Genomic DNA, 14,521 nt, shown 5'->3' on the forward strand with positions numbered 1-14,521 from the left:
TCAACAACTGCTTGTTCCTTTTTTTTTTTTCTTCCCCATAAAAAAAAAAAAAAGAATGCTTAATCAAATGGCGGGTAAAGAAATCATTATAGTCCCAGAAAAAAAAAATCCTTGGGGATGTTGGAAATGCGTGGGAGACGCGTCGCTTTTTGAAAATAAATAAAATATAAAATAAAGAGACGGCTAAAAACAAAGTTGTCATTTTTAAAGGATTTTTTTCTGTTGTATTTATTATACACACTTGTGGAGTAGAAACAGCCTATAAGATACGTGATTGACGGTGGGGGGGAAAAAGGGGGAAATTGAACAAACAAACAGTAGAAGCCAGAATTCAGATACGCTTTAACATTTTCGCCATACACACATTCACACACAAACGGACACACGCACACACGCACTGGAACAGATGTTGTAGAGAGAGAGAGAGAACATAATCATCGAAAACTAATAAAAAATATAGTAAAACTAAAGAGAGAAAGATGGGGAGAGAGAGGTCGATTAGAATTCGCACACAAGAAACTGGCAAAGACTGTTGTGAAATGGATCCTGAACATAAACAAAGAAACGAAAAAAAAAAAGGCACTTGGAGATTTTCATTTGATTGTGTGCCAGTCAAAACAAGTCTTGTGTGTGAAACTATTCAGTCGTTGTTGAGAAGTAATCGAAAATGTGGAACTCGAAGACGGGATTTTCCAAAATAATGGCGCCTCATTCGGGTATGAATAATTAATTATAATAATACTAATAAATTGAAGGGGAAGGAAGATATAGGCATACAATTTCGGCTGTCACTGAAAAACCACCCGGATTCATTCAACAAAAAAGAAATAAAGGTCATGGGGAGGTGGAAAATGTAAATAAAACGGACAAGTGCGTCGTTTCCCGAAAAAAAAAAAAAAATTAAAAAAAATAATAATAATAATAATAAACCGCCGCATACAGTTAAGAAAGAAAAGAAAAGATTGATCATGACAAATAATTGACGAATGAGCTGCTTCGCTCTAAATGGGAAAATTGTGAAGACAGCAAAACATAAACAGAAAGACGCACTATAGATAACGAATCCATCAGCAACAATAAAGAAAAAAAAGGAAAAAAAAAAACTAATATGCTTTAAGAAGTTGCTATACTCGACGAAGGCAAAACATTCAGAGAAATGGAGAGCTTTGGGTAGTGAGGGATATGTTTCCGGCCACAATAGAAAGAAAACAAGGAGAAAAAGAGTTTTTTTTTGTGTGTGGTGAGGGAGGCGGAGTCTTGTTTACATATACGCGTTCATCTTATGCGGGAAATCCGCCAAAAAAAGCGTCGAGGGTTTATACGCACAATCGTAGATTCGCCCTCCTCACATGATCAATTATTCATCGATAAAGTCTGTTTTTAGTTGATTTCTGTTTGTTTTTTTATTACTCACATAATTTTTTTTTTAAACCCAAAGTTTTTGTATTTAATTAAAAAAAAAAGGGGGAAAAAAAAAGTCAGTCCCTGAGATCTACGACCTTAATAGAAATATCGATTCCACTCATATTTTCATTCTTGTATACTTTGTCTTTTGAATCAACCGTTCCACTCGTCATTTTCAACGAAGAATAAGGTGGGAAGGGGGGGGGGGGCAAAAGAAATAGAGAAAGTAATGCGGATCAAGGAAACAATAAAACTAAAAAAAAAAAAAAGGTGGGGCGGCTGGAACAATCTCCATACACACTCAATCTATTTTGATTTTAAATTCTTAAAACATTGCACTGCAGAGCCCTTTGCTACGGCTCTCTTGTTCGATCTGCTCTGATGCTACATAAACGGTGAAAACGAATATAATAAACGACACGCTAAAGACAATTGGGGGATTCCATTCGACAGTGATGATGCGCAACTTGTGACATTTGCCGCCGTGTACGGTTCTTTTAATTGACATTCTACATATACGAGACACGAAGAGAATAAGAAAAGAATACCCAAAACAAAAACAAAAATAGAAATTCATGATTTTTGTTTCTTCCTCCCTTTGTTTTCATCTTTTTTTTTTTGTTTTTTTGTTTTCTAAATTTTTAAATTTCGTTTTTTTGTTGTTGTTTGAGACAAGGGCAAATGATGATGATGAGGCACCATCATCATCATCAAGATCGCGGTCGTCATCTGCAACTAGTTTTGAATCGTGTCAGAGCAGGTGGGAAACGTTTTCCGGCTCGTTCGAACGATGAATGCAATTTCGTCATTCGACTTGATTATTATACCCAACTTGTATGGCGACAGAAAGAAACGAAAAGAAAAAAGAAATACCCAACAGATCTACTACACTCGTCTTGTGAAATAACTGACTCTTTGCTCCAGTTTAGAAATAGAAAAAAAAAATTAAATCGCTGAACGACAAACGAAAATGTGACGCGACTGAGGTGGGAGGAGGGGTAGAGAAATGGCTGGGCAAAGGAGGAAAAAAAAAAAAAAAACGTTACCAGAGTTCCCGGCAAATAAATGTGGATCGTTCGTCTTGGGGGCAACGGATTTCGGTCAAAATCTGGGATATATGTGAATTGAGACAGACGCGATTTTGAGACAGACGATTCAAAAATGACATGGAAGAAGCAAAAAAAACAAAAAAAAAAAAAAAAAAAAGAAAATCATGTGTCGATATTAAAGAGAGAAAGAGAGCGAGAGAGAGATAAACGCTTGGTGAAGGCTGAAGATGGATGCGTGTGATGGAAAGCCATCTAGGCTAATCGACCTCGGGCAGGTGTCAAGGCAGCAGTGGCGGCAGCAGCGGCAGCGGCCGCTTGGGCAAACAGCACACCTTGGTAAACGATGCCGTTGATCTCCATGCTGACCACTAGAGAATTGTCATTTGTGCGCGTGTCGCCTGAAAAAAAGAAATACAGAATTAGAAAAAGAAAAAAAAAACCAACAAAATGTACGTGATAATCACGAACAATAGACCACGAATTTTGAGGAGGGAAATTGCTCGTGAGAATGTCAACAAGTCCTTGAGTTATTATTCAGCAAGTTTCTTAAGTTAAAACCAAAATAAATAATAATAATAATAATAATAAAAAATTCAAACGGCCAAATGGCAACATCAGCTAATGATTACTCCCGTTATCCTAGCCGCTCATAGAAAAATGACTTAGACTTTGTCAAAGAAAAGAAAATGAGAAGAAGTCGTTCTATTATATTCGTCTCTCTCTCTCTCTCTAGCACCGCTCAATTTATTTATTTATTTGTTTGTTTGTTTTAAATACCCAATTTCCCACCATTTCTCGTTTGGTTTCAAGCCACAATTTCGCTCTGGCAACGTACGTACCTCTGCTGGTAATTTTGATGTTGGCCCCGGGCAGGCCGATGGGCGTCATTCGCATGTTGAGACTGACGTCATCATCGAGAAGTAGGCGCTTGTTGGCCGGCGGACCGTCCTGCATCAGCGACTCTTCCTTAATGCGGATCGACGACTGGGAACGATCTTCGTGTATTTCGTAGCTACGATCGCGATCGCGTTTTTCACGCTCCTCCTCTTTCCGCTCGCGTCGGCTCTTGTGTCCACTCGATTCACGATCCTTGTCCTGTTCAACCCAAACAGAAAAAAAAAATTAATAAAAATGAATAAAATAAAATTGCATAAAATCCACCATCCGATTGCAATCGTTTTGATTGATGCACTCATTCCTACCTTGTTCTCTTTGTTGAGCTCGAGGGTACGGGCAGCGGCAGCAGCGGCGGCGGCAGCGGCCTGGGCGGCTGCGTGTTGTTCCGCCGCCAGGTTCAGAGCTTCCGTTTGAGGTGGTTGGGATCCTGACGATCCCGTTCCGGCAGTGGCCGCTGTTTGGGGTAAGAAACGTGACGCAGCCGCCATCGCGGCCGCCATGTCTCCGCCAACGTCGCCACCCAAGCTATTGTAAATGTTCCACAGGTGGATGCGTGACATGTTCAACTCGGCCAGGGCTTCGTGTGGCGATTGACTGGGTGGTGAATCTGATCCTAAAGCAAACGTCGGAGAAACAAATAATAATTAAATTTAAAAAAAAAGGAACCATGAAACGTTGCTCAGATTTCCATCATCATTAAAAAAAAAAAAAAAAAAACGATTGTGACCGTGAAACGGACGATTATATAGCCCACCACATGTCTTCAGTTTATTTTTTTTCCCTTTTTATTATTATGATTTTCTTTGGCTGCAAGCGCAAGTTGCTAACAAAATAAAACACTCGGCTCTCTTCCGGGATCCCAAAAATTTATCACGAGCTATTACTTTGCTTGATAGTTTTCTGCATTTCTTAATAAATATACGGTATCCCTTCTTCATTTTTTTTTTCTTTTTACGAACGAGGCAGACAGAGGGGGGTGGTAAGCGTACCTTCGTCACGCCACATCATTCGTTCCAAAATAAGTAAAAAAAATAGTCGTACTGCGCTAGCGGCTTCCTGGTTGCGGTAGCCATTTGAAATCGAGACGCAACAAACGCATACACAAGCAAGAAAAAAAAAAGGAAAATAGAAATTTATGTCTATATATATAAGTAGCTAAATGTCTGGCCCAGTAATCACATCGGCTCGAGAAATCGAGACCTTAATTGTTCTTGTTTTTAAACTGTGGTGGGTTTGAGAGTATCCTGCCTGATTTTGTTGACGGAAAAAGTATCAAAAAACAAAAGAGAAACGGACTGTTCGACTTTTTTTTTTGTTTTTCGTTGTTGTTCTTTTCTGTTTTTAATAGTCAAGTAGAAAACAAGAAAAGGAAGAAAAAAGAAAGAAGATAAAGTGTTGGGTCGTTTCCCACTATAAACGGGCGTTTCGGCTGGGAATGTAAATCGGCGGCCTGCAAGTGTGTGCACGGCCCAGGTCACTGTTTGACCGCGTATTGGTATTCGGCTCATGGTGAAGAGCAGTCATAACCATTGTAATTAACGCATAATGACAGTCGTAAATCAGGCGTTCGGGCAAAAGGATTGCTGCAAACGAGTCAGACAAGTCCAGGGAAAGAGTAAGAGAAAGAGAGAGAGAGATAGAGAGAGAGAGGGGGGGGCCGTTATTACACCATTGGGTTGTATAGCGTCGCCATAACTACCTTCGATTCCGCCAGTGTTTTCTTTTTCTTTTTCCCTCACTTTGCACCACACGTGCATACCCTTCAACACAACGGAATATTATGGAGCATCTAAAGGCCAGCGCGCATTGGAATTGCGTCCCACGTCCCGTCTCTCTTTCTCTCTCTGCCACAAGTCAAAGAGTCGTAAATTTCCAGCGGCGCAATCTTCGTCAACGAGTTGTCAGAGTGAGCGCAGCCAGTTGACGTAGTGTACGCATGTGCTGCTAGGTGTACGCTCAGGGGGGAAAAACTACAATCTTCGCAATACATAATGTTCCACGTAGTTTGGCCACCTGAATCTATCGAAATGGTCATTGTGTGGGATCGTTTATTTCTTTCTTTCTTTTTCTTCTTCTTCTTATTCTAGACGACGAAGCTGACGGGTGGCCCAGCGTGTCGGCAGTTGGGGCTGGCCGTGTCAGCTCCCCAAAAGTCTCAAGTGCATAAATTGAATCGTAAATCACTCAAAAATGATGGTTTTCTTTTTTACCTTGGGAAGAGGGAAAACAAAAGCTGAGAAACAGCTAAAACAGAAAAAAAAAAAAAGGAAAAGGAAAGAAAGAAAACGAATAGCTGTGGTCATTCCGGGAAACTGCGTGCTCCGATCCCGCGAGCAGGCTCATAAATAATGCCTCGTACCCACTGCTCAATTTCGAGGCGACTGAAATGTGCCATTGCAAGCAGACGTGTCGGAGGTGTGCAGGAGTGGGCCACACCATACCACACACACACACACACACATTCACAAAGTCAAGACGAATCGGATATAAATGATTCGACGTGTGATTTGTGGGACTCCACTTGTCTCGCACTTTTCTTTCTTTCTTATTTCCCCCTCTTTTCAACTAACGACTAACAAATGCCATTTCCTAACTGGCTTGTCGTCTCCGACCCGTGTTTTTTTTTTTCTTCTTCTTCTTCTTCTTCTTTAATTCCCATTCAAGAGACGGCCACTCTCGCCCAAATCGGCCCATAACTAGCCGCTAAGACGTTTTCGAGGGCTCTCTCCTTTTTGATGACCCAACGTTTGCATGGCCTCTCTTTACAGGATGTGTATAAATACACAGACACACACACACATCACATGTACATAGCTGCAGTTGCATATCTATGGCCCCGCAGTTACTTGAAATATGTCTTTGTACATTTCGGTAATAAACATACTGTGTTGCGAGGATTATGGGGACGAGTGAACGGGCTGATTGCGCGACCGCTTCCCACATAACGGCCGCGCACACCATAATTACTCTCAAATTATTCAAACCCTTGCCTCTCTCTTATTTCATTCTCCCTCCGTACGGCATAGACGCGTTCCCTCCGTCTGCCTGGCTCTTCTCTCCCGCCTTTTTCTTATTTCTCTCTCTGGCTCGCTTCATTCCTTTTCCTTTTCTTTATTTGTTACGTCTCAAAAGAGGTGGCCATAACACACGCAGACAAGAGACGAGCGGGCCATTTTATATCGTGAAAACAACAACAAGGAAGGATTAAAAAGAAGAAAAAAAAAGCTGGCGAGGATGGAAAGTCTAGATGGACAGAGAGAGAGAGAGACGAAAGAAAAGAAATACAAAAGACACGGATAATGAGGCTATGTAAATCATCGCATAAATACGTAAGCAGAAAAAGAAGGCAAGAGAAATGGAAAGAGAAAGAGAAAGAGAGAGAGAGAGAAATGAAATGAGTTGCGCCCAGTTGATACGCATGAAATGGTCGCGGCTGCTACTATAACTGACGCCGGCTCTATTTAACTCCTGTGCGCGCTTCGCCTTGGATAAAATGTTGCGAGCCGCGTGGCATCGGGACGCGCGCGGTCATTCCACCCAGCGGCCACTTGCTTACCCCGTTCCGTCATTAACCGATCATTTCAAAACATTTTTCTCCTACTTTTTGGTTTTGTTTTCGTTCTTTCCTTTTTATTTTTTTATTACAGCGATTCGGTGCCATTCAAAGTGGCTTTCGGAGGATCCACCAACATTCTCGTCATGTCCGATTCTTAATCATTTAAGTCTATTCATTAGCGGTGCAGGCCCATTAACTACTTTGCTTAGTTTCATTTTCGAATTATTATTTTTTTTTTTTTGTTCCGCTTCAGGACACCATTAATCAAATCCCCCCTCCCAAAAAGGCGAAAGAAAAAAAGTAATAATAATAAAAAAAATAATAATGGCAATGATGCGCTACCTGGTCGATGATGGTGTCCGTTTCCGTTGAGGGCTGACGGACGCGAGACGAGACTGAGCGGCGACATGTGTGACATGTGCGAGGCGAGAGCGCTGAGCGAGGCCGCGTGCTGGGCAGCACCCGACACGCTCCCGCCGCCTCCGCCACCGCCATTCGATCCCCCGCCGCCTCCGCCATTGCCGCGTGGCACCAAATCGGCGTAGGCGCCGTAACTGGAACGGCGTCCTTCTCGTCGATTGCCATCGATGGCCGCTTGAAGTTCATTGGGCGAGCTGTATTTCTCCTTCTCGCACTCGTACGGATACAAATACTTCATGTACCTGTTTGTTTTTTTGTTTTTTTTTTTAATATTCATACAAATAAATTAGAATTATTACTTCAAAAATAAGAAAAGGGAGGGGGGGGGAAATGAAATGCTAAGTAATCGGCAATAGAATAACAAAGCAAAGAATCAAATCAAAACATAAACGCTGGTAGCAGGCAAGTAGCTCGAGTACTCGGGCCAACGATGAAGACGTTAAACAAGAAGAGTCCCGAAATGCTGTTGAACGCGAAAGACGCCCAGAAAAAAAAAACGGAGGGGAGAAAATGGAAAATGAAAAAAAATAAAAATAAAAATAAAAATAAGAAATTTGAGAGAAGAAAAAAGAAAAAAGAGGCAAACCACCGACCTCTCTGTCTTCTCTCTTTCTCGACGTGCGATTCCTTGCACGTTAGCTATCTAAAGGCCTCGCGAGCCATCAAAGGCAATAATGAACTGACGAAGCACGTAATGGTTTACGCGGCGCCCAAGATATATTGTTATTGGCGCCAGGTCGTTTGCCGCGCAGCAAGCACAGCGCATATGACAGCGCGCGTGGAAAATTCAAACATCGCAACGCTTTTTCTTCCCCCTTCCCCCTTTTTATTTGATTTTTTATTCTCTTTACCTACAGCTCGTTCCTCCTTCTCTCATTCCTTCAAAGTTCTCAAATCGGCAATACGAAAGAAAGAAAGAAAGAAAGAAAGAAAAAAAGGATATAAATCTACATATTGGGAAGAAGAAGAAGAAGAGGAGGAAAAAAAAAGGGAGGTGGAAAGAGAATAATAATAAAAGAAAAGTATATCTAGAAAAAAAAAAAAGAGAGAGAGACCTTGTCTCTGTTGAAATGATGTGCTATTTATCTCGACTGGTGCCGGTCTATAATTGACCTTCCCACCGCTAGTCTTTTGTTTCCCTGGTCTGGTCGTCTCCTCATTTTCTTGTCTTTCATCGTTCTCTTAACCAGTCTGCCCTACCTCGATGTATACCTACTGTATATACACACATATGCAGACATAGGCATACATACCACGATAGATACAGTACATGTACCATCATCAAATATCTACCAAGAGGGCGGAGTAGAAAGTTCAGAAGGAAAGGGACAATCTAATGTTTTTTTTTTGTTTTTCCAAGGAGGAGTAGATGAATTGGAAAAAAAAAAGGACTAGATGGACGGATGGACGATGCGCTTGGCCAGGAGTTTCGGATGTGCACACACTCGGTACAAATCGTACGAAACAGGAAAAAGAAAAAAAAAAAAAGAAAAATGGATGGCCTCTTTATTTAAATGTGACCACCCCGAAATGGTCTTTTCTTCTTCTTCTCAAACTGTCTGTTTGTATCTACGTTTAATTTCCTTTTTCTCAACTCAACTCGTCCCGTTTTTTTTTTGTTTCTTTTCGCTGCGTTTTGTTTTAGCGCGCGGGGCTTTTGAAATAAAATAAAAAAAAAAATATATATATATATAAGGAGGAGAAGGGGGCAGGGGGCCTAGACTCCCTACCGAGTTGAGGCAATAGCTGCAAGCGGCTCAAAAGGCACAAGAGAAATAAAAACGAATTCTCTCTCTCTCCAAGTGCTAGTGCGTAAATCAAGAGATGAGGAGGATCATGGAAGACATATCGTTAGCAACTGCTTGGGTGTCTTTTCTTCATGTTTTCAAATTTTCCTCTTTTTTTTTTCCTTTTTCTTTTCTTTCCTTTTTTTGTTTTATTACCCGTGTGCCGCCAAACGGTCGAAACACAGCGGGGAAAAAACACCAAACAAAAAAAAAAGAACAAACGAATTGAAGTAGAGAAATTAAAATCGACAAATACAAATAAAACAAAAAACAAAAGACGATCGATTCTTGAAAGACCGAAGAGATGAACAAAAAAAAAAAAAAATTAAAAAAAAGGGAAAGGAAATGGACGGGCCAAATGAACTTACTGCGTGCGCAGAGTGAAGGCGGCAGATGTGATGGACGATGGCAGGTGTAGGCCTTTGATTATCTCTTGCCACAGTTTCTTGTTGATGACGTCGACAAGTCCACCGCGAGCCACCACCAGATTGTACAATTCGTAGAGGTCGAGCACCTGTTTGGCCATGATCGGCAAACGTGTAATCGGCGTTCCTGTTTTCAGTAACACACACACACACAAACCACACATTTATTAATGACACTTTGATAATGTTTTCGTTTTAATCGAAAAATAAAATGAAAAGGCCAACCCATAATCCAACCCATTCAAATCATTTGAATCGTTTCTCTCAAAATGCGCAACACGCGACGAAAGCCAAGAGTTCATTCTCTCGTTTAAATTATATAGAGTGTTCTCATCGTTCCGTCGTTTCTATCAAACACGGACTGGTAAATGGCCAGAACCCGGTTGATTAGTTTTCTTTCTTTTTTTTTTTTTAATTTCTTGGCTCAAAAAATTTTATCTAGCGATTCCACACACACACACACACACACACACACACACAAAAAAAAAGAGGCTTCGATTCCCATTATTTATATGATGCTGTATTTATGTGGTCCGAGAATAATGGGATCTGCATCATCGCCGAAGCCCCCAAAGTGGGTGGGAATCACGCACGGAAAAGGAGAAAAATGGGCATCATGCAAAGCATCGGCCCCAGCGCGATATCAAAAATAAAAGATTCATTACATTACGTTTATATAACATTACATTAGAATGATGGGCAAAACCTTTTTGGGGTCTGCCTCGCGCTTTTTTTTTTTGTGTTTTTGTTTTTAATATGCGCCATTAAAAGGCGGGCCGATGTTTAAAAAAAAAAATCACAATAGCCTTCCCCCATCCAACTCGTTTTTGTTTTGTTTTTTGTTTTTTTCTGTTGGCGTTGTTGTTTTCTGCCGTGCATGAATAAGCCTTCGACAATTCCAATTCAAACAGACGGTCTAGAGTTTGTGTTAAGCTGAGAATAAAGAGAAGGCACACACGCTGCGTGTATAGTGGCGATTACATCTCACAACAAAGAAAAACGGACCCTTTTTTTTCGGGTTTTTTTTTTTTCAAACTGGGCAATTTAAAGAGAAAGAGAAAGAGAGAGAGATAGAGCCCTTCGTCCAAATAGAAATAAACAACAAGAGGGGCGAACGAAGTTGGATCTGTCCGTGTATCGTAATGAGAAGCAAGGGTGCCAATCGAACCGACCGAAAAAGAAACAAAAAACCAAACAAAACCAAAAGCAAAACCAAACTGAAGCGTCACGCCCGCGGAAACAGCCACACCGACGCGAAACCCGTGCACGAGAACAACGAGCTCAACTCCAATCGTGAAACACTGGCGAAGATGAAAAGAGCTTTTAGGATACGCCACACTAATCTTGTCGTGTGTGCAGACAACCAAGAGTGGCAAAGCGGGCAAAAAAGAAAGGACGGGTCAAGATTGAAGAAACGGAACAATCACGAGGGGCGTGTAAAGCGTATAAATCAGCCAACGTTTTTCTTTTCTTTTATTATTTTTCTTTTTTGCCTATTGATCCACAACTAGTCGCCATTGTGAGTTACTCTCATTTATTATTCCTTCTCAAGGCGATCGGGGGGGCTGATGAATAAAAGAGCAGTGAATCAAATGGGTTGCGCAAGTTCAACAGCACCCAGCATCACACACGTATATTATACTAAACATTATCTACTGTGTAGCTGTTGTTGCTCATCGTTCGAGAAAGGTAGAGGAGAAGGAAAAATAAAATAAAAAAATAAAATAAAATAAAAAAAAAGGCGTTGAATTCGACTGGTAGACTTTTATAAACGAGGGAGTTTATTATAAAGACTTTGCACGGCCACATCTCTCTCTTATTCTTTCGATATATTTTATTTGAAATGCTTCCCCCTTTTCTCCCTTTTTTATATTTCTTGTTGCTTCCTCAATTTCTCTCTCGGCCGCGTTCTAGCTCTATTCAATTTTTGATTCATACGGCCAAGCGTTCCAACTACTTCTTGTTATCTCAAACGCATCGTTTATCAAACTACGGCCTTAAAAGGCTCGCTGTCCGTTCCTACTCTATTTAATTTCTTCTTCTTTTTCTGCTTATTTTTTTTTCCCAACCATCCCAAAGTTAGAAAAATAAAAAATAAAATAAGCAGAGATTAGTTTAACTGACGTAAAGCTCAATCACGCTCAGAGCAATTATTATTAACTATCAAATTCGTAGACGTAGCAACAAGAAGCAAACGAATATTTGATCTTCTCGTCACACTGAACATGTTATTGACTGTATTGCTGTTGTTATTTTCTCTCATTCTTCCACGTTCGTGTCCGTGTCTCAAACTATAAAAAAAAAAAAAACTATTCGAGGTACAGACTAGAGCGAGCACAGCAATGAACTGCCCCCACCAACCCGTATCGGAAGCTGCCATTGTGATTTATTGCGCTCGTAAATCGCGCGCCCAGTGTCCGACACGGGTGGAGAAAAAAAAAAGAAGGCTGCTGGCCTGGCCTGTCTTAACTAGCAGCAGCAACAGCATAAGAGCAAGCAAGACAGAGTCTCCATCCAACAACAACAACAATCAGAGAGAGAGAGGATTCCGGGGCTATCCAACTACTATTTGCCCCGGTCCGTCCATATTCCATCCGTCTCGCTTGTGTGTCCCAGCACAACGGACGGGAATACAGGCGCCATTACATATAAATATAAATGTGTATCTTTTTCTCCTCTTCTTCTTCTACTACTTCTACTACTACTACACACTACTACTAGTAAACTACCTTCGAAGGCTATTATTCAGGCCTTTTTTTTTTTTTTTCTTTCGGGCTTTTTCATTTTTATACGGGTCCCTCTACATATACCTGTGATATGCCTCCCCATTTCGAGTGGGGTGAAATCTCTTCAGAGTTGGCTTTATATGGCCTCGGTCAAAAGTTTGATATGAATTTGGGAAAGAGGCAGAGAGAGAGAGACCAGAGTCTGCAACAAACGCGTGTACGTACAGGTGGTCCCTATACTTTTCAGAAATGGCCAAATAAAGGTAAAAGATGAAAAATAAAAAAAAGGCAGGCAGGGGGAATAAGAGAAGGAAAAGAAAAAAAAAAGGCGAAAAAAAAGGCAAAAAAAAATGCTGGTGTTGACCTATCGCGCGCCGGGATCTCGTCGATGGGGCTCTCTGCGGATTTCGCTGGGATTTTCGAAGGTTGAATTTTTTTTATTGACTTTGAAGGATTTGATCGGAAACTCTCCAGCTGTAAATCTTCCCTCTTTTCTTTTTTCTTGCTGCATATTTGCTTCTTCTTTTTCCAGGCCGGCCTCAAGTCCCCCCCCCCCTTTCCCATCTAAGCGTCCCTTTATATATATTCCCCCCCCCCTATTCCACATGGAAATATAGAAATAAATTTCTTCGTCGCATACTGCACCTTAAACTGATAGAGCCCATTTTTCTTTTCTTTTTTTGCCAGAATTCTTCAGCTTTTTTTTTATGATTAAAGGGGAAGGACGATCTTGATCGGTACACACTGTGCGGAATGCGTACGAACTACCACTAGTTGCTAGCTCGTCAGCCAGACTCAATAAACAACATGCAATCGCCATTTGTCTATTGAAGAACGTCTTAGAAAATTGTAGCGAGAGCGAGAGAGAGAAAGAGAGTCTTACCTCTTTTCTGCATAAAATCAAACAGCTCGTCGAGGAAGGCTTTGCGTCCGGCATCGTCGTTCAATTCGTACAACTGCAAATAGACAAATAAAAATTAGCAATTGAGTTTAACAAACGGGAATCACACACTCGAGTTAAAAATGAAAATTGAACACAAAGAAAAATAATAAATAAATATTTAAAAAAAAGAAAGAAAGAAAGAAAGACCAACAAGACATTCAAAGAATTCGATTGGCAGCTAAACAAATCGTTCGTAATTATCCCAACATTTTCCACATTTCACAGTCTGTAGGGAAATTTATCGAGACAAGACGGCAGTTAAGGAGTAAGCCACCAACCAGGCAAACCACCAGCACCAAACAACCACTACCTCCCTCTCCACCAATTCAGCACCAGCAGGGGGGGTAAAGGAGGTGGGGGGGAGGTGGAGGGAGTCAAACAGTTATGGCGTAATGTTTCTAGATTCATCACTTTGACAAGACAAATATGTTTCGACCTCGAAATCCCTTACGAAACTCTCCAACCAATGCACGTACATTGTAGGTACAAGAAAAATTATTGAAGAAGAAAAAAAAAAATACATTGTAATGTTTCTCTTTTTCCTTTTAAAAATAAAAAAAGGTAAATGGATAAAAGACTGAGAGGGAATGGCTACATCGACGATCGTTTCCTCCTCCCACGCAGCTGGAGGTGGTGCATTGCACAAAAACGTCTTATCGGAAAGAGGGGAAACAAACGTGTTGCAGGATCGTTTCGTTTTCTTTGTGCTTGTGCTTGTCTTGTCTGTCTGTGTGTGTCTGTGTGTGTGTGTGTGTGTGTCGCGTTAATAGTAGACAAGACCACAATTGCTCGACAACATCAACGACTCTACAGTCCCAAAGATGGCGCATTCAAATACGAGTTAGACTTTATCGAGAGGAAAGATAAATAAATAAATAAACTCTCTTTCTTCTTATTTTTATTATTACAGGCCCAGTGTCTTGGTCCAAACAATAGCCAGGATTCAAGAGAAAGTCAATAGATGCGCAAGGTAAAAAAAAAAGGTGAACAAAAGAATAACAAAGAAGGCTATGGAACGTTAAAGTAAAAAGTAGAAAAGAAAAGAAAGAAAGAAAAAAAAAATTCCTCGACGGGACAAATCAATAAATTTCTAGCCGAATGAATATGCCAAGCAGATTATTAAATGGGTTGGCTGCCGTAGAGGCTGGAATGCAAATGCCAAACGGGGCTCTCTTGTGTCTTTCCATTTAAACAAAAAATAAATAAAAAAAAGAGAAGAAATGAAAAGAACGAGTTGAAGAAAGGCGCGTGATTGCGGGCGCGCTCGATTTAAATAAATAATCGCCAGATGATGAAGAAAGAGAAGAAGAAGAA

The 14,521-nt window shown here is 40.8% G+C and overlaps 1 protein-coding gene across 1 annotated transcript in view; it reads right to left on the minus strand.

The window, feature by feature from the left end:
* Positions 1-198: 198 nt before the first annotated feature.
* The window catches only part of LOC116918042 (protein dead ringer), a 43,109-nt gene continuing 28,786 nt past the window's right edge, over positions 199-14,521 (minus strand). Inside the window, exons 4-9 of the mRNA XM_045169890.1 lie at positions 13,148-13,220; positions 9,482-9,665; positions 7,249-7,568; positions 3,656-3,963; positions 3,293-3,548; positions 199-2,851 (exon numbers count right to left, since the gene is read on the minus strand). Coding sequence (XP_045025825.1) covers positions 2,706-2,851; positions 3,293-3,548; positions 3,656-3,963; positions 7,249-7,568; positions 9,482-9,665; positions 13,148-13,220 — 1,287 coding nt within the window. The 3' untranslated portion in view covers positions 199-2,705. The remainder of the gene's footprint in view (positions 2,852-3,292; positions 3,549-3,655; positions 3,964-7,248; positions 7,569-9,481; positions 9,666-13,147; positions 13,221-14,521) is intronic.

The sequence above is a fragment of the Daphnia magna genome, linkage group LG2 (assembly GCF_020631705.1).
Source record: "Daphnia magna isolate NIES linkage group LG2, ASM2063170v1.1, whole genome shotgun sequence".
NCBI classification, from domain to species: Eukaryota; Metazoa; Arthropoda; class Branchiopoda; order Diplostraca; family Daphniidae; genus Daphnia; species Daphnia magna.